Source organism: Penicillium lagena (genome assembly GCF_028827675.1).
Source record: "Penicillium lagena strain IBT 129212 chromosome Unknown utg000006l_segment0_segment0, whole genome shotgun sequence".
Taxonomy (NCBI): domain Eukaryota; kingdom Fungi; phylum Ascomycota; class Eurotiomycetes; order Eurotiales; family Aspergillaceae; genus Penicillium; species Penicillium lagena.
The window spans coordinates 564,015-588,314 of record NW_026623227.1 but is presented as its reverse complement, the minus strand read 5'-3'; the positions used below and the strand labels follow the sequence as shown (position 1 = coordinate 588,314).

Below are 24,300 nucleotides of genomic sequence, written 5' to 3'. Positions count from 1 at the left end.
CTTAAACTACATAGGGATGTCCTTCGCAACACTCCTCCAAAACTCACACCTCTTCTTCAACTGCACAATCTCCACATTTTCAAACCCGTCCTCAACAATCACAAACTCCTTCCCCGTCTCCTGCAGCTCCGGCACCCCGGGCTCAGAGGAATTGGTCAACTTATGTGCGTTGGGATCGCCTGTTTGAAAGAAGCTGGCGAATGCACCGGCGTAGCCGTCGTACACCAGCGGGTTTGTCTCTTGGATAGAGTTGATGGTGTCCCACTGTATTTTTGTTAGTTAATCACGGTCGCGAAAAATGAAAGTATGTGAAAAAGAAGGAGAAGAAGAAGCAAAACAAACCCAGATGGTATCACTCCCATGCGTAGCAGGCGGAATGGTATATTCCCCCACGTACCCCCTTCTCGTCGCCGCAGACGCAACCCAATACGCCGGGCAAGAGAGCACGACATCCCTATAAACCAAGCCAGCACGAATATACGTCGAGTTATACTGCGAGATAGTCTCCGAGCTCCCGACAGGCGGATAATGAACAGACTCGACAGCCCGAATCTGCCTTGCAGACAACCCAGGCAAGAATCCGTCCACCCAGTCCCGGAAACTAGCCACGGAGGAATTATACCCCTCCTCTGAAACGGTACTCTCCAGGCCCGGTGGAATAAAATTCTGTCCCTCGTGCGTGTTATACATCCCCCAGACAAACTCCGTATTGAGGGAGTTGCTGGATACAGCAACGGAGAGTGTATCAACCAAGAACTCGCCGTCGATAACAGGAGCCCAGGTATACGAGCTCGTCGTGTATGTATTATCCGCATCAATAATCAAGCTTGCATTACGCAGACTCTGCACATCAATAGACTTCAAACACTCCAGCGTCTCAATCTCATGATCTGAGTCCGCACAACCCGTCAGATTAGCAAGCTGGTCGTAAAGCTCTTCCGCCTGCGGCGCATCATATCGGTACGTCTTCGGCCAAAAGGGCGATGAGGCCAGCGCCTTGGAGAAAAGTTTCGGCTGGCCGTGCCGTCCGTTCGCCAGCACTTGCGCGACAACGGAACCTCCGCCCGCGGACTGGCCCCATATCGTTACGTTGCCCGGGTCGCCGCCGAAATGGGTGATGTGCTGCTGCACCCATTTTAGAGCGTATTGCTGGTCCAGGAGTCCCGGGTTTAGATCTGAGTCTGGGGAGTTCTTGATTGATTTACCTGGGAGGAAACCGAAGGCGTTTACGCGGTAGTTCGGGTATATGACGATGTAGTCATTGAGCGTGCTCACGTTCAGCACTGGGTATGAAGAGGGAGGCATATCAAACGAGGCAGTGCCCTCGATGAAAGCCCCGCCATAAAACACAACCAGTACTGGACGGCGCGGATTCGTTGCTTGGTTATAGGGACGCGAGAACAGGCCCAGGTACAGACAGTCTTCGGAGCCATTGACCGTGCGCTGCGGACACATGTTAAAGTCCTGGTCTGTGTTATACACGCCAGAGATATGCTGCGGCGGCTGCGGCGCCCGGAAGCGGTTCCTCCCCGTTGGCGGCGAAGCGAAGGGGATCTTGCGGAAATATGAGAGGTTATAGGTCGAGTCATAGTTTCCTTGGAAGGAGCCGTAGTCCAGATGGACGAGCAGGTAGTCAGTGTCGGATACTGAGCTAGCGCGGACTCCTATCAAAATTAGTAGAAGTAGGTAGAGCACAGAAGGCTCCGAGAAGCCCGTTGTTGCGATGGGCAGCTTCATGATTGAACTTTAGTCTGTGTTCTGGGTGATGATCCGCTATAGTTATATCTTCTGCGACATCTTACGGACGGAAAAACACCTACGCAGGCGATCTGCACGGGGCTATCGAGGTAGCCAATTCAACCTCGCTAAGGATCGAGGATGGTGTTCATTGGTGCAGTTTTTGTTGCTGCTTGTGGCGAAATGCGGGGAGGAACAGACGGGGATGTTCGGGCTGCATTGTCCCGGTCGAGATATAGTACTTCGAGTGAGAGGTTCCAAGCTTTGACTATTGTAGATGTGCGCAAAATAGTTGGCTAACTCTACAGGCAAGAACAAAATCCGGTAAATCATAGTCCAGAAACAAAACACCTCCCATGATCCAGATCATCGACCTATCCCAATGCATATCCAAACATTCCCGAAAAAAGTACATCATGTATGTCCATCCAAACGAGCACGGCACACGCGATAAAACCTGCTTCCTCGAACTTACATCGTCATTCGGAGTGCCCGGGCTCGCTGCTGACTAGACCGAGTAGGCCGGCGGCGCTCATCATTCGCATCACTGGCTTCTGTCTCGGTGCGAGCGTCAGTGCCGTCTGGGGTGGGCGTAATCCCAAAGCTAACGCCGCGGCCCCTGCGGCTCACACCCTTCTCGTCATCGTGTCTGATGAACCGGTTGACCTCGCGGTGGTCCATGATACGCTCCTCATCATCCCACGCACCCTCCTTCTCGGTCTTGGGCCACTGGAACCCGTACAGTTTGGAATGCCGTTCGCAGCGAGGGCACTCGCGCCGTCTCTGGTATGAATTCGACTGCAAGAACCAGACATTGCATGTATAACAGTCGATCCAGCGGTCATACTTCTGTGCGAGTAGTCTGGATGTCCTAGTGTAGTCACCCGGTACCCGGGCGACTGGCACCTCCGTTTCGACGGAGGAGACGATGAAGCGCCTCTTGCGGTAGGTGCGCTTTTTAACGGCTTTTTCCATGTTATCATTCTCGCCGTCAACCGGGGTCTCAGTTGTTTCAATCACTTCCTCGGTCTTGATGGCGGGGGTCTCGTCAACGGACGTTGGCGTGGTGGAGGTCGATGATCGGTGAGACTCGGCGGGTCCAGGGGAGCCGGGAGACTCGCAATCAGTGGTTGTAACCTCCAAGACGGGTTCAATAGAGATGGCTTGATCCGGAAGCTTGATCTCCTCGCACAGCTTCGAGACCTGGTATTCGCCCTGGGCCGGTGTGGCAGGAGTATCGTCGACAGAGACAGAAGTAGGTACTGTCACTGGTGTTGCATCTGGTTCAGTAGCCTGCTCCGAAGAGATCTCTGGAGCAAGCACTGTTACCAGTGTCGTGTCTGGTTCCGTAGCCAGCTCCGAAACAGAGATCTCTTCGCGGAGCTTAGAGACTTGACGCTGAAACTTGGCCTTCTTGAGCGGGGTCGAGCAGCCTGAGGATGTGACATCCGAGTCCAACGAGTCACGTCTGCGCTTTCTTCCGGACAGTGGAACATCCGCTGCCTCATCGATGGAGGCCGGTGTGGATTCTTTGCTGGTGCAGTCCGAGTCCACCTGTGGTGACCAACCATTGCGACAAGCACGTTCGCATGTAGAGCATAGACATTCACAATTGTCAATTCCAAAGTAATCATCGCCGTAGGAGACCGTAATCTCTTCGCCGACAGCAATATTCCGCGTAGCCACAACCGACATGCCTTCATTACCCCTTGTCACCAGGCGTCCGTTGGCATCGCAGTCATGATTCGCAAACCGCGCAGGGCCCAAAAAGAACGACGGGGTTTTGCGCCGACTCGACATGACAATGCTGAAATCCTTACGCGTCAAGCCGAGGTCCAGCTCCTCTTCCCGGGTCATGGGCACCAAGGTTCCAGCGAGGAATCTGATCTCTTCATTCTTCTTGATCGGCTTACGCGCACCGATAGCCGCCTCATGCTCGGTGATGGTGTAGCGATTGGTGGTGGTGACCTCGAATGGACAATCCGGGTGGTAGATCTGGATGTATTTGCGGATGTGTCGACGGAACCACTCCTTCTCGCGTGGGGTGGGCAGGCTGTTCATGTATTTCTTCAAGCCGGACATGTCGAGCAGTTTGCGCTCGGCTTGCGGGATATCCTTGGCGACGACGACATCGTGGAGAAGGATGTGCGCGACATCGTCGTCGTGGATACCGCGAGCTGGGCTGTACTTGGTGCGGTTCTTGCGCGTGTTGGTCCAAAAGGCGGCCTGTGGAGAGAGAGGAGAGGGGTCAGCGCGATTTGCGACAAGTGGTGAAGGGGCGAGCAAGAGACACTTACGCGATCGACCAGGGCATCCGTTGCGACGTCGTCGTAGCTGGCCAGCTTGGCCAAGGTCAGACGTTCGCGGCAGGGCACGGCAGGACTGGATCGCGCCTTCGGAGGCATCGTGAGTGGAGGGAGTGAATTACCGTCCAATGTGCTGTGGGAGGGTGGAAGAACGCGGAGTCCGGGATGCCAGGGAGAGAGGGTAGAGGGGCCAAGAATGGGTCGGGTGAGTGGAGAATGAGTGGATGGAAGTATGAGCCAAAAAGAATAGGGTAGTAGGAGTCAATCAAGTGCCTCCCTCCCCCAAGTGGTAGGCTGAGCGAAAGAAGAGGGAAGATGCGGTTAGTCGCCGTTTCAGAAATTGAAATAGGAGGTTGTTTCGTCCCGCGCCCGACTCGAGGCTGTGTCGGAGGCTGTCTATAAAACGAAGGATCGCACTGGACAATAACAACAATCAAGAACAATGCCTCCAGTGGCTCATCTGGGAGAGTCTATGAGACTCGATGGCACGCTACAGGCAAGTCATGGTTGAATGTACGGGTGAATGCACCGGGAACAATCACCAGGGATGACAAGCCTAGAATTGCAATCAATTCGGATTTTTTTACATAGATTTTAGGATCAATTCTCTCCCTCTATATCGCGTGAGAGATTTCCTCTCACGCTCTTGCGCAAACAGCAATCTAACAGATCGTGTATCGTCGCAGTCATCAGAATACGCTGCTCAAATCATCGTTCACAAAGGGCTACAAGTCCGATGGTGATAGTTATAATCAAACGCCGACAGAATTCCGACGAGCTGAACCACCGTGGCAAGCACCACCAAGACACGAAACACCTGGTGGGAAGCTCTAAGGATATCGAATTTTCCAGGGCGCAAAGATTCTGGGATGCGCGTCTATGCCAGTTCATCATCATTGTCATACACTGGGTAGATATTAGCACAGCACTAGGACTTTAACTCCCGAAACGATTAACCAGCACAAGCGCTATCACGGCAACACAGCTTGCTTTTATGGCTGAATTCCAGAACCCAGTCTCCTCAATGGGCCTCGATGCTTGTCTTGCATAGGCGCGTTTTTCGCCTACAGCTACCGACGGGTACATGTTAGATGTGTGAGCACACTAGCGAGTAGAGAACAACGACGTGCTCTCTTTACGAGACCAGCATTGGTTTTAGTTTGGAGAGAGAAAAAGACAATAGGTGGGTGATGCGTTGAGTGAGTAGGGAAGGTGGTGGTAAAATCATCTTCGAAGATATATATCGAGATGGACTCCGCCCATCCCCCTGACAAACCTCTTGCAACTCCCACAGAATTGATCTATAAGCCAGATCATCCTTATCATTCTTGTTATTATTGACTGAACTATCCACAATCACTCCTTGATCCTTACGTAGGTACTCTTCACCATCTCTTCTACTCCGTCTTGGCACCGGCCCGGAACAACCCACCCTCCGAGCGCAAATTACGGTGATGCTCGACGGAACCCTCAACTTTCCCCGGAGGATTGAGCACACACAATGATTCAACTAAAGGTGAGCCAACCGACAATCTCCTACCCCTGAACCCGCTGACACACTGCGCGCAGACATTACTAAATTGCATCGACAACTCCGGCGCCTCGGTGGTCGAATGCGTGAATGTCCTGAAGAAGAAGCGGCCAGCGACAATCGGTGAGTCCCACCCCCTCCCGGAGGGACATGAGATGATCTCCAATACCGTCTCAAAGACAGAGAGTGCTGATACAGGGTGTGTTGTCCAGGTGATCGGATAGTCGTCGTTGTTCAAAAACAACGAGCCGCGGGATCCGAATCGAGCACGACCACCGCGCTGGCGAATAAGGTCCGGCGAGGCGATATTCGGCATGCAGTCGTCGTGCGCGTGCGCAAGGAATCCCAACGGCCTGACGGGAGTGTGGTTAAGTTTGGGGATAATGCTTGTGTGCTGGTGAATAAGGCAGGCGATCCCATTGGGACGCGCATGAACGGTTAGTAACTACCTTTGGTCGTGTCACGGTGTGAAAAAGGTCTGATTTTTTCTCTAGGAATCGTGGGTCAGGAACTGCGCGGCAAGCAGTGGTCGAAGATCTTGTCGTTGGCGCCGATGCATGTGTAATATCTACAGAAGCGGGAGTTTTTTTGTTGTTTGAATTATGTATCAATAGCATTTCCATTTCGCCATTTCTATCAAATCTTATTTGAAGAAAATCCAGCCGCTAAACTCCGAGTACATGCTTTGTGAAACAGTCGGAAAAAAAAATCAAAGGGTATCGAGGGAAGTCGTGAGAGATAAAGCATCAGACGAAGACGTTACCGCATGCGCAGCAGACATAGTAGAGTTTCTTGACAAATCAAGAGTCAGCGCAAATTCGTCCTTGCGGGTCAGATACAATGATCACTCACCATTCCGGTTTCCGCAGATCGCTGCTGCGACTGGAAAAAGACCGCTTCGTTTTCACCGCAGCTCGGGCAGAGCTTGTTGGCTCGGGGGAGCTGCCGTCGAGTAAAAAGTCACGCGTTAGCCAAGAGTGAATCTTTCCAGAGAGAACAGAACGCAATGAACGAAAAGCACGCAAATCATCCAGCGCTTTCCGGGACATCTCATCTCCCTCTAGAATTCCAGGCCGTCGCTGCTTTGTTCTTCCTCCCCAACCACGTCGCAGATAAAACAAGTAATCTGTTCACCGCATAGGGTACAAAATCCCGGGAGACAAACCGTCGGATCAGATCCCACATCCTGGGTTACGCCAGCCGTGTCGCCGACTTGGCTGGTCAGATTGTTTTGGTAGACGCAATAGGAGCTGGCGGGCTCGCCGACGTGGCAGGTGCGACAGGTGAACATCAGCTGGTTGGTGGCGCGGTCTTCTTTCGGGTAGAGCAAGTTGGAGCTGTTTTCACAGATTAGCAGATGAAGACCAGGGTAGAAGGGGAGAGGCGTAGCTACCATTCGCGACAGAATCGGAAGTGGATTTGGTCGGACGGTTTGGCGTCGCCACCGGCGGAGGGGGAGGGGCTGGCAGACATATTGTATTTTGGGGAGCTCGAATAGTCTGGATATCCAGGGTGAATCAGGACGTGGACGAAGTTGAGTCGAGCAAGCGGCGTGGAAGAAGGCAGAAGACTTCGAGTGTTTGGTTTGTTTGTGCTGTTTGCAGTGTTTGTCGGGCGCATCATCCCCGCAGTGGCAGAGCTGAACTCCATACATTCAAGTTGTGCTTCACATAGCAGTGATTCGACCTTGCTTCTCTATACAGTCATCATGGTAGGGTTCATTTGATTGCTGACCCTTCTACAATCACTAACAAAGACTGCAGGCCGACTCGGGTCTTCCAACAGGATGGGAAGTTCGACACTCGAACTCCAAGAACCTCCCTTACTACTTCAACCCGGCCACCAAGGAGTCCCGCTGGGAACCTCCCGCCGACACCGATACTGAGAAGCTGAAGGTATATATGGCGCAGCACCACACACCCGCCGCGCGCCCGGATGCTTCGGGACAAGGCGAGGGCAAGATCCGCTGCAGCCACCTGCTCATCAAGCACCGCGACAGCAGACGCCCCAGCAGCTGGCGCGAGGCGGAGATTACCCGGTCGAAGGAAGAGGCTATTGAGATTCTCAAGGGCCACGAGCAGCGCATTCAGTCTGGTGAGACTAGCTTGGGGGACCTTGCCGTGTCGGAGTCGGATTGTAGTAGTGCGCGGAAGAAGGGTGATCTGTACGTTTTTTGTTTTCTGGCGTGTCGATCTTAATGCTAACTACTTGGAAGCGGCTTTTTTGGCCGTGGCGAGATGCAGAAGGAGTTTGAAAATGCCGCTTTTGCGCTGCAGCCGGGCCAGGTTAGCGGGATCGTGGAGACTGCGTCGGGAGTCCACCTTATTGAACGGTATGCCTGGACCTTTCCCTCGTGTTATGTTAGTCGCTAATGAATGGGATACAGCGTCCAGTAACTCTGGGCCCATTTCCGGCTAGAGGGATCGTGGATGGTGCACTTAATCCTTTTCTAACTTGGTTATGCTGTTGGTTTCTATCTTGGACTAGTGTGGATAAAAAAATGACAAATATTCTATCTATCAATATGTTGTCTCGGCGTGAAACAAGAGTGGATGTTGGTATAGACTCCCTTCAGGGCATAAGGGGATCGGCTGTCGACAACAAAGAACCATGTTGGTGAGTGGCCGACCATGTCTGATACTGACGGTATCTATTGAGAGCTGCAGTGAATATCCGGTTGCTGGTGATATAATGCAAGCCCACCACATCTCTTCTGCTCCTCCAACCCATACACACTCTCTACCTCCAAGCCTCCATCCTCTCCCACCTTTCTCTCCTCCCCAGCCCTCTCACATCATCTCCCTCACCATGGGCGGCTCCCTCGAAGCCCTCCGTCGCAAGCGCTCCCTGACCCGAATCCATCACTCAGACTCGTCCATCTTCAACTACATTTACGAAGCAGGTGCCTTCAAACTGCCAACCTGGCTCCAAGTTCCCCCCGAGCTGCAAGATTCCCACGACAAACTGCACAAAGCCGCCATCGGCGCCCTCGCCGGCATGCACTCCTTAATGACCCTGCGTGAGCAGCGCTACTCCGCCATGTGCCCGGAGACAATGGGCCTCATCTACCACGTGCACGCCAACTCGATGAAACGCCTCCTTGAATGGAAAGAAGACTGGAACCCGGCTAACTGCACCCTCGCGCCCTCACCCAAGATCCCGCGCGACTCCATCAAGTTCTGCGTCGACGCGCTGAGCTACTCTGGGTTCACGACCAAGTACGTCAATGCTGTGCAGGAGTTTATTCGCGGCCCCTATCGCCTCTACTGTGAGAAGAAGACCCAGATCGAGTATCTGGCTGCCCGCCTGATGAGCCATGATTCCTATTACATGGAGTGGCGCCGTTGGTGGGAGTCAACTTTTGCAGTGGAGATGTGCAAGTGGGAAGGTTGTATTGAGGGACTGGTTATTCCAACCTGGGAGGAGATGATTGATGAGGTCTCTCTGCTGATTGTGGATCGAGTGGAGGATGCGGATGAGTTGGCCAGTTCGTTCTATGTTAGTAGCCCGAATTCCGTTAGTCCGCTGTGACGACGCGTGTGCTCTGCGGCATCCTTGCACATCACAGTTTCTTCTAAGTGGTGAACGTGATTATTTCAAACACTTGACCGAATTCAGGGCGTTGAGGGTGGAGTACATGGAGGGATAGGAGTTCATGGGCATTACTGAGATGCTACGATACTTGCCGATATGCAATTGACATAATCCTTCAAAGTGCTCTTCGCTCAAGTATCTACAGCATCACCCTTTAGACTTGGCTACTATGAACACACAAGCCAACACTGGTCTAAGGATAGGGGTTGAATCCTACACATCCTGCAGTTAGAGTTCTTGCATCAAATCTATGGACTTTATTACTTTGTTTGTCTGACTAGAACCACCGTAGAACCTTTCTAGAATGAGTCTATCTTCAACAGCATTGTCAGATCTTGAGGATGAATAAGTTCACATGTATCTATAACCCTAGTTCATCAAAAAGGAGGACAAAGATGGATTGACATTGTCTTGATTGAGTACAACAAAGCAAGAAACAGACCAGGACACTCTAGAATATTTCTCTACCGTCTTGTTCCTGAGGTTATTTGGTCCACCTCACTGAAATTAGGGATGGATAGATAATTAAGATTGGAACTGAGACTGACTGACTTAATGAACAAAGATCTTATTCCCAAATATAATCACCCTATGATCCCAAAAAGCCTCCAATGATTGACCCATATCCCCCAATTTTTCATTTCTATATCATATGCCTAAAATGCTAGCCATTCTCAAAATGTGCATCTTCTGGACCCGCAAATACACCTTATGCGGCTGCCTTTGGGACACAGAATGTTTCATCTGCTCCAGAGATGTATATTGCTGGGGTCGTCGAATAATCCAACTCCAAGATACACTGCACACATGCAAGGAGTGTTGGAGACGAGGGGATAAGAGAATGCACCCAGAGCACCCATTATCATCATCATCATCATCATCACCTTCCCCTTCTTCGCACGAACTACTCATCCCATCAAGACCCTCCACACCACCCCTCATCTTCAACCTCAAGTCAGACCCAACAGCTTCAGGTGTGGACTTACACCCCGTGCCTGCGTTCTTGCTTTCAAGCCAGTATAACTGCGATCTATCGCGGGTGTGTGATGCCGTGGATATGCGCACCGTGAAGCGGGATTATCGCGCGAGGAGGCAGAGAACGGATTGGTATTTGCTTGAGGGTGAGTGGACCAAGGCCCTTTTTCTTTGGCCTTTACACAGTACTTTGTTTGAGGAAATACTAATACATCTGTTAAAAAAAGACATGACTGGTGAGTATCTTGGTCCCGAAGAGTCGGGGTCAAAATCCAAGATTGCGGCGGAAGAAGAGTCTCAGAGTGAGGTCGAAGAGAGGGTGGTGACAACTTCTGGTTGATTTGGTGGCATGCAATAAATAACTAATGATTGAAGGGAACCCTGGTTGGTATGTCTTGTTCTCCTGTAGCTAACTATCGCAAATCCACATAATTGTACACACCGCACAAAATCAATAGAATCATACTCCAATAATGGGAAGGTCCAAATGGGTTATTTTCTCGTGGCTGATTCGTCCTTGATGAGATGGATAAGCTCGGGATAGCGGCGCGTTCTCTTCTAAGGGTGACGGTGTCCGGATTCAGATCCAGCCTTCTGTCCTTCGACGCCGCGTTTCGAGCACAGTCGACCGTTTCTATTCCGATGCGCCTTAAAAACTCGTGTTCAGTCGTTCCAAGCGCAACGTGATGGCGTCAATAACAGCAGACCTAGGAATATAGTAAGACAACTGAATAATCTAGGAGACACGACTACAACTCACTCTCGCTCAACCATTCTCATCGCATCCGCAACTCTGGCCCGTTGAAGTCGCTGCGGGACCTTGGGTTGCGCGCTGCCGGGGGAAGACGGGCTGCCGGGCTCAGCAGGAGAGGGTGCCTTAGCTAAGACGGCCTTTGTTGTAGCCACAAGGTCGACGGCGAGTTGTTTAACCTGTGCACGAAATTAGTCTGGTCCTGAAATCGAAAGGAGGAAAGGGACATACGGTTTCCAGGCGATGTGCCAGGTGTTGCTCTTGGTTTTCCTCGTCTTCTGGCGCTTCGTCGGTGAGAGATTGAGACAAAGTTTCCACTTCTGCAATCCACGACTTCTCCTTCTCGCTAAGAGGGCGGCCACCGGAATTCAGAACCTTCTTCCGCAGATTATCGTAGCGCTGGATCAGGTAGCTCTGCTTGTCCTTCGCTGCCTGCAAACGTCTATCGAGAGCTTCTCCGTTCCGGGTTCCTTCTTTGTGTCGCCCGTCTTCCCCGACCTCACTCGTGACACCCTTGATACGCTCGGCAACATCTGACAACTGCTTCAGTTGATCGTGCATTTCTCCCTGTAGTCGCTCGCAACGACGGAACAGATCTGACGCAGCTCGTTCCAGGGCGTTGGTGTGGGCTGACAGTAACCGATGCGCGGCCGCGACAAGGTCCAGTGTCGCCGGAGAGAGACGGACTTGTTCTTTGAGAGTATGGCGCTGGCGGTGCGGGACGTTTTTTTCGATGAAGGCTTCCAGCGGAGATTGTGCGTACAGAACGGCAGGTACCTGGTACGGTGGTCGCTGCGGAGCTAGAGCTGGTGAGTGTGGTAGCGGCGGCTTGTGGTCGTAGAGGCGATTTTCCACCGCCAAAGAATCCTCTGGGGCATCCATGGCAGCAGCATACGGCTGTGATGGATGGTGGGTGATCAATAGGTAGCCGAGATCGAAATCGTAGAAGACTAGGGATGCGGCAAGATGGTCTTGCGGGGAGACGATGTCGGTTTCCAAGACGCGCAAGATCTGTTGCCTTTGGGCCACAGTCCCATCACAAAGAACCTGCAGCCGGAAAGCTGAGCCCGCTGGGTCCTCTGCCTGCAACTCGGTTTCAAGCCTCTGCACCCAAGAGGACAGAGAGAAAGACACCACATTGGTCGCAGTCGTGACGAAGAAAGAGTAGCGAGAGTGAGCGTCGCGGGTGAAAGTGGGCCAGGTGTTGGAATTCCCTTTAACCGTATCCAACGATTCCACTAAGACCAGGTCGGAAGGTTCGGACAGAGGCGCTCGGAACGCGTTCTTTTTGGCCTTGGGAAGCCACTGGCCTTCAACACCGTCGAGTTCCAGACAGATATGGATACGTCCACTCCCACTGGAAAGACAAATAGTCGTCGCTGAGAGCTTGTCTTGATCATTTGCTTCGACCGCCAACTCCTCTTCCTCGCCCATCATAAGGTCATCGACATTCAGCCTGGCAGCAATGACAAGGATATCACAGAGATCGAGATCGTCAACCTCGTCCCCTGTATCGAAACGGAAAGGTCCTTGCAACCGCGGAATGGCACTTGGATTCATCGGACGACTGAAGACATCCGCCCCCTGGATAGCCCCCGACCCAGCAGAAAGCGGATCCAAAGATTCTTGACCATCGATCTCCTGTAGCCATTCATACTGTTGCCGACATGCAGCCAATTGCTCCTCCATATCCTCAGGGCCCTCCTCGAGGGCAGCCAGTTTCGGCACAATGGCAGCCGAGAGAGATGGAATGGTGGCGGACGGAGCTTGCCATTTGGACGGCAGCAGAGGGCACAGCGCGTAGAGATCGCCCGGCCGCATGGCCACCCAGAGAGTCATAGGAGCCCAAGCATCCTCCTTGTCGCTCCCATTGCCCGCAAAACAAGCGGACGCAGCCTCCATATCAATAATGTCAGCAGAGAACCCTTTGTTCTTGCCAAATCCAGAAGGCGCAAAGTCCTGATCAGACGAGGTTCCATCGACGAGTTTGCGCAAGTCAACTGCCAGGGTAGGTTGATCGAAAGACCAGTGGTTGTTGCGGTCCAGCTCCCACACACGCACGGCAGCATCTGCCGTCACCGTGATGATGCATCCTCCAACGTTGCTGTGTAGCCCGAGGGGGTGCCAGATTGCCGATACTACGGGGGCTTCGGGGATGACATGGGTGGTAGGACCCAGTTGGTACGTCTTCAGCCGGATCGACGTAGTGTCTGTTGAGGAGAGATGCGAGGAGTCGGGAAGGACGGAGATATGGACGGTGTGCTCGGTGACCACTGCGAGAAAGGCCCCGTTCGGAGAAGGAATCAGCTGCTTGATGTGGCCGTAGACAGGCACTGCTAGAACCTGTACCTTGTTGTCAGCCAGTGAGTCGCATTATAGGTAGTCAAAATGCTCACCCTGTAGGGCGGGGCCTCGGCATTCTTCTCTGCTGCGCTCTTCTTCTGTCGCGTCTGGTGCTGCCATTGATCCTTCAACCGCGCCAGGTTCGACCAGCGAATCTCATTGTCAACCACGACAAACACTTCATTGCCTCGTTTCGCGATCGTTCGGGTCGGGCCATCTGCCACCGCGGGCTTGACCACCTGCAGAGCCTGAGCCGGGCTCTTGACCGAGCTGCTGGTGAACAGGCTTGCGCCAGGCGATGGCCAGCACAGCCAGGCGGGCGCGTAACTCGTGACCTTGGGCATGAAGCAGGAGCAAGGAAACACCGATGAGAGGAATGTAATATTGTCCCGAGTCGGACTCAGAACATTGCTGTAGTCGTAGTTGTTGTTGTTGTTGGGTAGAAAGAAGCCAGGCGGAAGAAAGTAACGAAGTGGATTGGCGCGCTAACACTGAAAAGAAAGCTCCCTTCCTTTCTGCCGCCTGCCTTCGTCAACCACCACAACTTCCACCATGAGCTTGCTGGCAGTCAATACAGTCGACCGGCTGGATCGGCCGAGTGCCTACTATATTGGAAAGGTGAGTCAAGGTGCTAACGTCGATTGGTTGACTTGCGCTAATGTGATTGCCGCGACAGAATAAGAGACGCCGACACGAAGAGGAACAGCGCCAGCACGACCCAGTGGACAAGCTGAAGGATGCGACTACGCTCTACGTTGGCAACCTGTATGTCTGATGATTGCGCCCGAAAAAAGGCAGAGACTAACGGATCTAGGTCATTCTACACCACCGAGGAACAGATCCACGAGCTCTTTGCCAAGTAAGGATTGTGCCATTTCCAACCAACCGGCGCTGTTCTAATCAGTTCGATAGATGCGGCGAGATCAAGCGGTTGGTGATGGGGCTCGATCGGTTCAACAAGACGCCGTGCGGGTTCTGCTTCGTCGAGTACTACACCCACCAGGATGCACTGGATTGTCTGAAGTACGTGGGCGGGACTAAGCTGGATGAGCGGATCATCCGCGCAGATTTGGATCCTGGCTTTGAGGAAGGGCGGCAATACGGGTGAGTTTCCCCCCAAGTTACACGTCTCCTGGTCTGACTCGATGGCAGTCGCGGCAAGTCGGGCGGCCAGGTTCGCGACGAGTACCGCGAGGAATACGACCCCGGCCGTGGTGGATACGGCCGAGCCTACGATGAGCAGCGCCGGCGCGAGGAAGAGGAGTACGGCATGGGGAGGTAGGTTGGCTGGTTTGGGACTCGGCGCAGACATGGCGTTTTGTTATGAACCTATAATTGTGAAAATCAAACAGGCTATTCATCTCTATTTACCAAAAAATCCCCTATTTACAATGATCTATGGAGTTCTATTGTCTCTGTTGCACGGCTGCTTGCACCTGGCGCAGCCACCACGCATGGATTCGGGCGTCCCCGGTCAACTCAGGGTGGAAGCTGGTGCCCAACACATTGCCCTGGCGTACTGCCACGACATCGCCGATTTCTGTGTCGGGGTTGACGTCTCGCCCCTGAGTGGCGATGCGGGCTGCCTGTCCAGACAAGGTGGCGAGCACCTCGACGCGGTCGGCCGTTGCTGCTTGAGCGACCGAGTCCTTGGCCTGTCTGGACGGAGCCACGACAGTCTCTTCTCGCTTCTCCTCTTCAACCTGAATGCCTTCATGGCTGGGCAGAATTCTCTCCACCACGGGGGCACGAATAAACACAGCGGCGAAGGGCGCAGCATCCGCGCCCAGGAAGGGTAGGTCCAGCGGGGCCTGGAAGCTTTCAGTCTGTCGGCCGAAGTGATTGCGGTCCACTCGAACATCCAGCCCTCCGATCAACTCTTGGCCACCTTTCTTGGTGCGGTTGGCCGACTCGGCCAGGAGGATCAGCCCGGCACAGGTGCCCCAGGTGGGTTTGCGATGCACCCTGCAAGCCCTTATTAGACACTACCCCGAAGCAAAACAGGGAAAGCGACTCACTTGACAAAGTCTCTCAATGGCTCCAAGAGATTCGACCGCGCCGCCACCAGAGACATGGTGGTGCTCTCACCTCCGGGGAGCACCAGGGCCTCGCATCGTTGCAGCTCGGGTGGCGTGCGCACTTCAATGAACTCCCATGTGGACGAGGGGATTTGCTCGGCTGCCCTTTTCAGCAGCTGTATATGCTCGTAGAATGCGCCCTGCAAGGCGAGGACTCCGACTGTGATGCTCATTGCATTGCCTAGCAAGAACGATGTCTTCAGTGCGCGATGACTCTTTTTTATCTATAGGTCATGTGATGCGTAACTTCCCGAGGAGAAGCTCACCGCCCGGCAGACCCAGGCACGTGTAGATAAGCAGTGCGATAAGACCTCCCCGGTTGACGGACTGGATGACTTGTTGTGTTCCAGTATGAGAATGCCAACATGGACACCGGAGAGAGAGATAGCCAGGAAGAGCCTCATCCCTCTCTACTGGGGTATCCCACCCTAGTTCGGTGGTACATCGACACACGCTCCCTCCCCCACCAAACCCTTCCACTCCTCGAAACCCTCCGCCGGGACGACCAAGACTCCGTGACAAAGTACATGCAATGGCCCGACAAGCACATGTCGCTGGCCTCCCAGCTCCTCAAGTACTATCTCATTCACCGAGCAACCCACCTTCCCTGGAACAAAGTCGTCATCCATAGAACACCTCTGCCTGAGAATCGTCCTTGTTTCCATGCGAACCTTCTCGGTCCGCTTGTCAAGGAGGTCGAGTTTAATGTCAGCCATCAGGCTTCGTTGACTATGCTAGCGGGGACTATCGTTTACAACAATGATGATGACAGTTCGCATCTGCATCTATCACCGGCCTCCTCTCATCAACCTCCCCCTCACCCTCAACCCAAACCCCAGATTGGAATCGACGTAACATGCACCAACGAACCCCGCCGCCGTAACAACACCCCCCAAAACCTGCGCGACCTGTCCGAGTTCGTAGACATCTTTGCAGAGGTTTTCGCAGCCACCGAAGTGCAAGCGATGAAAAACCCGCGCCTGACACTCTCAAAAGCGAACTCTCTCAACCGCGGCCTGACTTTTGATTCGTCGTCGGAGCAGAGTCTCGCTCAATACGGCCTTCGGCTCTTCTACTCCTTCTGGGCTTTGAAAGAGGCTTTCGTCAAAATGACCGGCGATGCGCTTTTATTTCCTCATTTGCGCGAGTTGGAGTTCAGTGACGTTATTCCCCCAGATCCAGTCCCGGTGTCACACTCTGGACATCATATATCTTCAACTACAAAGTCATCGGATTACCGTTGGAGCCAGCCCTACAAAAGCACGAGAATTTCCTTGCACGGCAAACCAGTCACAAATGTCCGCATCCACCTACTCGCCTTTGAAGAAGATTATATCGTCGCAACAATAGGTCGCGGCGCCCACGTCGGACCTATACCTGCATCCGCAGAAACCGGAAACGGAACCGAAAATGAGCACCCCCTTCTACCAAAGGAGGAGGGCGTGAGAATAGATCCGATTGAGGTATCTGCGACGAGGAAGATTGGTGATGCTGACCCATGGCATAAGGGACGGGTGCTCGAGGATTCATGGCTGCCTGTACAGGAGGTGGATATTGAGCGTGATATACGGTCCTGTGCAGAGGGGCGCTGTGGCCATTCTGGTTCAGTTGCTTTATAGCCTGTACTGTGCGCTTGGATTTATCTAGATTTTATTTATTTACTTATTGATGTAATCTTGGTGACGGTAAGAATACCCCCTTCGGTAGCGATCGGCTCTGAGATGACGGGTGAGCCGCTCCCTGAGCGCTCGGAGCTGGCCCTGAGTTGCTCACTGAGCAGACTAAGAGCTCACCACGTTGCTTACCCCTGACCAGCCCCTCCAGTTCTCATCGTGCCCTAGACCTTCGGCTGTTCCGATCCCAACCGCTCTGCTACCTATTAGTTTTCCTAGGAGTCCAGGCCAAGATGATGTTTTCCCCTATCATGAGTGACTTCACCTCATTGGACCTTCCTAGTGAAAACCCCGATTTTCTTATGTTTACCCCAAAAAACTGACCAGACTCGCCGCCGAAACAACGCCCCCAAAAACCCGCAGTGTTCTCTTTGAGCTTCTACAATTGCTTTCAATTTATTACCGCTCAAGAATACAGAGATGGGGCTATGTTCCCCGGGGTCGCAAATATTTAGAAAGCCTTCATTAAACGTCAACATATCTAAAGTATAATTAGTCCTTTTAAATATCAAATATAGCACGGCAACCCGTGGTACGTGGTACACTTTCAGCACTGTCGACGTCACAGTGGCAATGACTAAGCTCTACGTTGAGACAATAACTGACTACAAGTCGCGAAACCTCAAATCGATTCAGATCAGAAACTCCAGGATCTTTCAATTTTGCAACATTCTCTAGCGCACTACTGCCTATGTCAGTTACCATTAGCAGTGGTAATCCTCTGTTCTTGGTCAACTATGCCACCCAGATCCTTTGTTTCATTATTGTGACGCCATTAGTGTTTCTCCGAATTTTCATTCGATGGAGAGTAATACGGGTGCTGGGTTACGATGACGGTAAGAAAGCTACTGAAAAAAGCAATTTACATATTGACTAATTTTGATAGTTGCTTGTTTTCTCGGATGGGTATGGCGCAACTTCCTCCAGACCAGATATGATCGACTAACGGTCCCACATGATCAGGCCTTATTCATGGGGTATTGCGCCAATGCTTTAATATGTACGTTTGACCTAAATTTGGGTTTCTCAAATTTTAGAATCGGGTTAACCTTCTATAATTTGCAGATGGGTTCGCGGGGGGAACCAAGCCACCCGCTGAACTAAGTCTCCATGATTTTGAACAATGCCTCAAGGCAAGAAAAATCAATCTTTAACCCTTGAATTTATAAGATATCTGGATCACTAACGGGATCTACAGATCGCCTACGTTGCTACAGCGCTATATTCACCGACGGCGCTCTTTGTTAAATCCAGTCTGATCTATATCTTGATAAGGGTCTTCCATCCCCACCACGTTGGAGTAATTTCCATGTACTGTCTTCTTGGCGTGGTTGTCTGCTACTATTTTATCATTATGTTTGTCAAGATCTTCACCTGCGTTCCAGTCTCAGCCTATTGGGATTTATCCGAAAGAGTCCATGCGACTTGTCGGAGACAGTCTAGCATTATCATCGCAGATTCGACCGTCGACTTTGTGGCAGACGTTGCAATTCTCGCATTTCCAGTGGCTTTGACCTGGTCACTGCAAATGCCAATCCGAAAAAAGGTCAGAGTGGTATGCATTCTAGGGCTTGGAGGCGTGGCCGTTGGGTTCAGTCTCTTGCGGCTTGTGATTGGAATTCATGAGAGGGATAACCGCCATAATACGGTAGCTTTTACGAGATCCATACTGACAGGGTAAGCTAGGCAATTTCTTCCTGTTGGAGGTAAAGCTAAGCTCTTCACAGAAACGCAGAATTGGGCATTGGGCTCATCTGCGCCTGTCTTCCAGCTCTCACAGCTTTCGCCGCTCATAATCGAGAAAAGTCGTCCGCCAGTCGTCAAAATAAAAGGTCCCAATCATCGTCTAATGCGTTTGAAGGAAGCCAATTAATGCAAAACCTGCCGACTGGCTCTGCGGGCCCAGACTCGGCAGGCCCAACTGATCCGTTGGCTGGCCCGTAGCGTTCACTCACCATATGCGAGGGTAGCAGTACGATAAAATTGGGCTCGTTGGCCCAGTTTTAGGATACTGCATTCCCAAGTTATGTTCGACGACCGTTATTCCCTTCCTTCGCTGACGGCATCTTATGAATGAAAGGCTCGGCGTTTGATATAATGGGTCAGATGTTTTAGCGTAGCGTCCATGAATGTTTTTGAAGTATACCAATACCAAGGGAAATTGATCAGTCGCGAGCTTACTGCCTTGTTGACGTACTCTTGGGGATTTAAATCGTTCTCTATCGATTCACCACTCTCAACTCTGTAATCTCGCAGACTGAACTTTAAGGCTCGGTCTGCAGCCTCCTATTTATGCTAAAATATATACAATTCGGAGCGGCGAATTAAAGCATTGAGTACTGGGAATCCCGAAGAAAGTCGGGAAGACAAGAGTGGGGGTAGTGTATGCCTTCTCCAGTAGAGTAAGGTAGGTAAGGGATATGGAATAATACTGGATCGTACCAGTGGCAGGAAGGGATAGAGGGAATATATATACCGAGGTGGAAAGGAGGGGAGAAAGCGTGTGTTTCCCGATTGAAGAGTGGAATGCGACCTCAGTTCTGCAGCTGCTGTACGAGATAGCGCTTTGCAGATATATGGTCCAGCATGTAGATGGATACTGCTGTTCCATAGAAGACAGGACAATAGTAGTTCCTCTCTTTTTCTTATGCGGTGTGGATCGCGATAGTGCTGCCCTCGCGGATTAGATTTCGACAGCGGTAGAGACGGCCGCGCCGCGAGCAGCATTGATCTTCTCCTTGTTGGCGTGGGCCATCTCCACCAGGGTGCTAAGCATGGACTCGCGCGTCGACAGGGTCAAGCTATCGACATCGGCCGCGGTGAGATCCTTGGTCTGGATAGGAGGCAGAACTAATATAAATCTGATTAGCGATAAACCCTGGCAGGCATACCGGAACACAACACACCTTTGATCTTGATCGTCCCCGCCTCGAACCGTCCCATACGGGGTGATAGCACATGCGCGTAGTTCTCCGTCACAATCGGCACGATGGGCACGCCCGCTTTGACAGCCAGGTGGAAGGCGCCCTTCTTAAAGGGCAGCAGCGTCGGCTCGTCGGAATAGCTCCTCGTCCCCTCGGGGAAAATAAACACGCTCTGGCGATGCGTGTTCATCTCCTCGACGGCGCCATCAAAAGCCTTCATTGCCGTTTCACGGTTTGCGCGATCAATAAACACCGTGCGCGAGAGAGTCATGAACCAGCCTAGGAAGGGGATATTCTTCAGCGATTTCTTGGCCGTGACGCTGCAGTACGGTGGGAAGATGTATCCGAGCATCAGCACATCCAGCTCCGACTGGTGGTTTCCGAGAAAGACGGCGGGGCGCGTAGAGAGGTGTTCCTGGCCCTCGACGATCTCGAACTTCACACCGGTCGTGTACCGCATGACGAACTTGAAGCTGCGCGCTGTGGCCCATTGTGAGACACGGCCGTAGCCGAACAGACGGAGGACGATTGACGCGAGTACGCCGTAGGCGGCGCATAGGAGGAGGGAGCCGTAGGCGGCTAAACAGCGGGCGAGGAAGGCGGCTTTGGGCACTTTTTGGCCCAGTGCGAAGAGAGAGAGGGTCACGACAATGAATGAGCCGATGCCTCGTAGGATATACGAGCAAATTGACATGGTGGTGGGACTTTGCGACTGTACTGTACGGAAGGTCGGTGGTCAGTCTGGGAAACATATCCCGGTAGGGTGTGGGGTTCATACTCGAAAATCACCGGAGAGGGAGACAGTTGTTGCCGAGTCTAGGGAGCAACGCAGAAGAGAAAAAGTAGATAAGCGAAAGCACAGAGTGTAAACCACTCAAGAAGACACGGCTATGACCAGGAGTAGAGGGGATATGGACGTCGAGGCAAACAGTGGGAGATGTTCGGGGAAGAAAGCCGGTGGCTTTTTTCTGCCCCGACCCACCGCCATCAGCTGACCCTGGCAGGTGACGGCATCAAAAAGGGAACCGTACAGAGGGAAACACAGATAGTAAGGATGACCGATTATGCTATATGCCCAAGGCAGTCCATCATCATCATGTGTAAGCGCGCCCACGCTAATGTACAAAGCTCAACACCCTCCGTGCCGATGCAGACCGGATTTTCTAAGCAAAACGCAGAAATAAACAAGCAACAAAAACAACTCCCCGCAATGCTGATGTGCAATCGAAACGCCAGGGTATGGTGAGCCGGGGGACCAAAAACAGAAAGAACAAAAAGGACAGACACGGGGTCTAAGCCATGTCGTCATCTTCCATCTCTTCATCATCCAAGGATTCCATTGCGTCTTTAATATACTGTTGAGCCTATGGAGAAGGGGGGTTAGCGAGAAGGAAACCACAGAAGAAAAAGGAAAATACCTTCGGATCCAAATTCATGGCGGTCGTGAAGTGCTTGATTGCATTGGCCTTGTCCTTGAGCATTTTGTACAGTTTGCCGAGCAGGTAATGCACGTTCGCCTCATCGGGCGCGATGTCCTTGAGGATCGTCAGCTCCTGCAGAGCATACTTGTACTCTTGCAGCTTCATGAGTACGCGGGCTTTGCGGAATCGAGCCAACACCGACTGCGGTGCGAGTGAGCACGCCCGACTGTAGTGGATCAGGGCGCCTTGCGAGTTACTCATCTTCTCGAGAACCAACCCGATGCAGCAGATGAGCACTGCGTTTGTCGGGTTGATGCTGGCAGCGTTGCGGAAATGTTGCTCGGCAAAGTCAAGTTTGCCCATCTTGTCGTACACCGTGCCAAGTCCGTACCATGCGTTGTAGTGCCGGCTATCTACGTTGATTCCGTGCCGGTAGGCATCAAGAGCCTTGTCGTATTCTTCATTGGCAACATACTCGTGTCCCTGGAGAGTGAACGCGTAGGCGAACTCCGGGTCTAGCATCGTGGCTCGCTTGAAACATTTCAGAGCCTGGTCGTGATCCCGCTGGTGGGAGAATGAGTTGCCGATGGCGCACCACGCTTGTGGTGACAGCCGGTCCGACTCCAGCAACTGATGCGCCAAGTAAGCCAGCTCAACATCACTTTTCAGATGCCACAGCACAGTCGAATAGATTTCCATGTCCTCGTGCCGGGAGGGCGCCACGATCTGGACTCGAGAGAAATACTTGGCAGCCTCGGCATACATGGCCTGCTCAAAGTACGCTCGACCAAGCTGAGACAAAACCCAAGGCGTTTCACGTTGACCCTGGGAGAGCGAACCAAAGTGCTGGATCGCATCTGGGCATTTGTACCTGCTCAAAGCGAAATAGCCAGAGGCAAGTTTGTTGAAAAGCCCCAGGAGCCAATTCAAGGCCTCAATATCCTTGGATTTCTCGGAATTTCTGGGCAAAGGTGGGACGGGTGGCACCGACGTTAGGCGATTGTCCTTGCCATCGGCATCTGTGGCCTCCATGGGTTTCCGGTTGCCGCTCACGACGCGGCCAACAGTCGAAGTGGTCCCAGGACGGCTCCTTGAGCTGATACCCCGGATCTTTTTCATTTCCCGCCCATCTCTTCCGGCTAGTGTGGTGTTGGAGAGTTTGCTCGTGGTAGGTTTGATTTGATTGAACAATCGCACGCTCCGGCGTTGTGGAGCTCCGGGTTCCGTTGGTTGTTGAGCTTGAGGGTGAGCCACCTGGCCAGAGACTGTACGTTTGCGATCTGCCATTCTGGGTGCAGGCGGAGGTTCACGTTCGGCAGGTTGATCGTCTGGTTCAATTCGAGTTTTGGGCCGTGGGCGGATGCCCGTTGGCCGCATTTTTGGTGGAGGATTTACGGGATGGTCCATGTTGAGAGTTTGGATTGTGCGGTTCTTCCTAGCCGGAGCCAGTGGGGGTTCCCATGCAGACTCTGGGTCGGTGACTCCATTCGCAATGCGGAACTCCTCAGATCCACTGCTCTGGGGGGTCTGAGCTCCCTCATGGATGACAGGTTGCGCAACAGCTGCAACACTAACGGAGCTGCCATTCAGTTTCTCCCAAAGAGCGGAACTTCCAAAAGTGGTCTCGGAATCGACCCGAGATGTAGGAACCATAAAAGGGTCGGCACTGGGGTTGCTGGCTGTTTGCACGGAAAACGGACCTTCTCCTGGTGCGGGATGATCCGATGAGGTATCCTTTTCCTCCGGGGACGACGACGATATAATGGCGAGGAGCTCCGGGCTGAGGTTGTAGATATTAGGAACACGGATATTGACGCCTGGCACAAGATTAGTAGACAATCGGGTCGGTAAAAAGAGGTCAACGTACCCGTCTCACACAGCCCGAGGAAAGCATCCCACATGAACGGATTGAGTTTCAGAGCTTCCACATAGCAATCCACCGCCTTGTTCAAGTCTTTATGAGCATGCCATAGCTTTCCGAGTAAAGAGAAGACCGCCGCCGCGTCCGGTAGATGTTGTCGGTGTGTTTCACTGTGTTTATCTAGTTGAGCTGGTGTATTAGCAGTGGGCAACAAAACAGAGACGTCAAAAACCTACTCCAGTGGTTTTTTGAGCCCCAGAGGCTTTTGCTGCGTTCCAGTGCCGTGATGCCGTCGATGTATTTGCCCAAATCCAGACACGCCTGAGCGTAAACATATGCACAGCCTGCATGCAGGCCCCGTGAGCCAGAGCTCTGGCTGCACTCCAAGGCGGCCTTGACTTCGCCACCGAGAAGATGGCAGAGGGAAAGGAGGTACTGGGCCTCGAAGGATCGCGGTTCATAGGCATGAAGACGTCCAGCAAGGAAGAGAGCGTTTCGGATCAGGTTGTTGTCGAGGTGGTAGTAGATGAGGTGCCGCAACTGGCCGGCGACGTGCCCTGTCGCGAGGGCCATGATGGGGCGGGAAGCGAGGGAGACAGGCGAGGCGACGAAGGGTCAAAGTGATCCGGAAGCTCGAATAAGCTGACCGGAGGTTGTGTCCACGGCGGGTCAGTCCAGACAGCGCTTCCAGGCCCTGTGTTTCTGGGAAGCGCTACGACACGCGGGGAGGAAGCAACGACGCGATGGGGGAGATCGGGGCAGCGGAAGCAGACAATCCATCAACACCTGCAAGACACCTTTGAGATACCTCCCCAAAATTTGTGTGAAGACTCTGCAGACGGGGAGGGGATCCACCGATCTTGATCGGGCTGTGGACAGTCACGGAGGAATGTAAGTAGACTGGAACCGGAAATAATGGGTCCCACAGGGTTCAGAGCGAGAGCAAGAAAGAGAAAAGAAAAGAGAAACCTCCGGCAAAACACAGTCCTCGCCTAGCCAGCCAGAGACATTGCTGCCAGTGTGTTGGAGGGCAGAAGGGCGCGGGTGATAGACTGCGTGTCGGTATTATTATGATGGGGTTGCGTTCGTGCCGGATGGAGCTGGCA

At 52.7% G+C, this 24,300-nt stretch overlaps 13 protein-coding genes across 13 annotated transcripts; 6 read left to right on the top strand and 7 right to left on the bottom strand.

Annotated features, from left to right (window-relative positions):
* Positions 1-6: 6 nt before the first annotated feature.
* N7510_008385 (putative carboxylesterase) lies at positions 7-1,737 on the bottom strand (the record flags this gene model as incomplete). The annotated part of the gene is made up of 2 exons (XM_056980310.1): positions 7-264; positions 343-1,737. 2 exons carry the CDS (start codon positions 1,735-1,737, stop codon positions 7-9), a joined length of 1,653 nt encoding a protein of 550 aa, XP_056830519.1.
* A 471-nt stretch (positions 1,738-2,208) lies between these two features.
* On the bottom strand, positions 2,209-4,142 carry N7510_008384 (SET domain-containing protein; the record flags this gene model as incomplete). The annotated part of the gene is made up of 2 exons (XM_056980309.1): positions 2,209-3,963; positions 4,035-4,142. 2 exons carry the CDS (start codon positions 4,140-4,142, stop codon positions 2,209-2,211), a joined length of 1,863 nt encoding a protein of 620 aa, XP_056830518.1.
* A 1,402-nt stretch (positions 4,143-5,544) lies between these two features.
* On the top strand, positions 5,545-6,139 carry N7510_008383 (mitochondrial 54S ribosomal protein uL14m; the record flags this gene model as incomplete). Its single annotated transcript, XM_056980308.1, has 4 exons — positions 5,545-5,559; positions 5,613-5,697; positions 5,787-6,011; positions 6,069-6,139. 4 exons carry the CDS (start codon positions 5,545-5,547, stop codon positions 6,137-6,139), a joined length of 396 nt encoding a protein of 131 aa, XP_056830517.1.
* A 495-nt stretch (positions 6,140-6,634) lies between these two features.
* Positions 6,635-7,047, bottom strand: N7510_008382 (DNA-directed RNA polymerase II core subunit RPB9; the record flags this gene model as incomplete). Its single annotated transcript, XM_056980307.1, has 2 exons — positions 6,635-6,911; positions 6,968-7,047. The coding sequence occupies 2 exons, from the start codon at positions 7,045-7,047 to the stop codon at positions 6,635-6,637; spliced, it is 357 nt and encodes a 118-aa protein (XP_056830516.1).
* A 235-nt stretch (positions 7,048-7,282) lies between these two features.
* Positions 7,283-7,772, top strand: pin1 (peptidylprolyl isomerase ESS1; the record flags this gene model as incomplete). The annotated part of the gene is made up of 2 exons (XM_056980306.1): positions 7,283-7,285; positions 7,338-7,772. 2 exons carry the CDS (start codon positions 7,283-7,285, stop codon positions 7,770-7,772), a joined length of 438 nt encoding a protein of 145 aa, XP_056830515.1.
* Positions 7,773-7,778: 6 nt separating this feature from the next.
* N7510_008380 (uncharacterized protein) lies at positions 7,779-7,982 on the bottom strand (the record flags this gene model as incomplete). The annotated part of the gene is made up of 1 exon (XM_056980305.1): positions 7,779-7,982. The coding sequence occupies one exon, from the start codon at positions 7,980-7,982 to the stop codon at positions 7,779-7,781; it is 204 nt and encodes a 67-aa protein (XP_056830514.1).
* A 400-nt stretch (positions 7,983-8,382) lies between these two features.
* Positions 8,383-9,105, top strand: N7510_008379 (uncharacterized protein; the record flags this gene model as incomplete). Its single annotated transcript, XM_056980304.1, has 1 exon — positions 8,383-9,105. One exon carries the CDS (start codon positions 8,383-8,385, stop codon positions 9,103-9,105), a length of 723 nt encoding a protein of 240 aa, XP_056830513.1.
* Positions 9,106-10,792: 1,687 nt separating this feature from the next.
* On the bottom strand, positions 10,793-13,581 carry N7510_008378 (uncharacterized protein; the record flags this gene model as incomplete). Its single annotated transcript, XM_056980303.1, has 4 exons — positions 10,793-10,850; positions 10,904-11,073; positions 11,126-13,237; positions 13,291-13,581. The coding sequence occupies 4 exons, from the start codon at positions 13,579-13,581 to the stop codon at positions 10,793-10,795; spliced, it is 2,631 nt and encodes an 876-aa protein (XP_056830512.1).
* Positions 13,582-13,789: 208 nt separating this feature from the next.
* Positions 13,790-14,519, top strand: N7510_008377 (nuclear cap-binding protein subunit CBC2; the record flags this gene model as incomplete). Its single annotated transcript, XM_056980302.1, has 5 exons — positions 13,790-13,855; positions 13,914-14,002; positions 14,052-14,096; positions 14,150-14,341; positions 14,390-14,519. 5 exons carry the CDS (start codon positions 13,790-13,792, stop codon positions 14,517-14,519), a joined length of 522 nt encoding a protein of 173 aa, XP_056830511.1.
* Positions 14,520-14,643: 124 nt separating this feature from the next.
* On the bottom strand, positions 14,644-15,539 carry N7510_008376 (pyridoxal 5'-phosphate synthase subunit PdxT; the record flags this gene model as incomplete). The annotated part of the gene is made up of 2 exons (XM_056980301.1): positions 14,644-15,202; positions 15,256-15,539. Coding segments are annotated over 2 exons (843 nt in total), but the record flags the coding sequence as incomplete, so codon positions are not given.
* Positions 15,540-15,680: 141 nt separating this feature from the next.
* Positions 15,681-16,934, top strand: N7510_008375 (4'-phosphopantetheinyl transferase family protein; the record flags this gene model as incomplete). Its single annotated transcript, XM_056980300.1, has 1 exon — positions 15,681-16,934. The coding sequence occupies one exon, from the start codon at positions 15,681-15,683 to the stop codon at positions 16,932-16,934; it is 1,254 nt and encodes a 417-aa protein (XP_056830509.1).
* Positions 16,935-18,186: 1,252 nt separating this feature from the next.
* N7510_008374 (uncharacterized protein) lies at positions 18,187-18,932 on the top strand (the record flags this gene model as incomplete). The annotated part of the gene is made up of 2 exons (XM_056980299.1): positions 18,187-18,665; positions 18,716-18,932. Coding segments are annotated over 2 exons (696 nt in total), but the record flags the coding sequence as incomplete, so codon positions are not given.
* A 739-nt stretch (positions 18,933-19,671) lies between these two features.
* N7510_008373 (anaphase promoting complex subunit bimA) lies at positions 19,672-23,767 on the bottom strand (the record flags this gene model as incomplete). The annotated part of the gene is made up of 5 exons (XM_056980298.1): positions 19,672-19,838; positions 19,895-20,624; positions 21,331-23,150; positions 23,201-23,383; positions 23,431-23,767. The coding sequence occupies 5 exons, from the start codon at positions 23,765-23,767 to the stop codon at positions 19,672-19,674; spliced, it is 3,237 nt and encodes a 1,078-aa protein (XP_056830507.1).
* Positions 23,768-24,300: the final 533 nt, after the last annotated feature.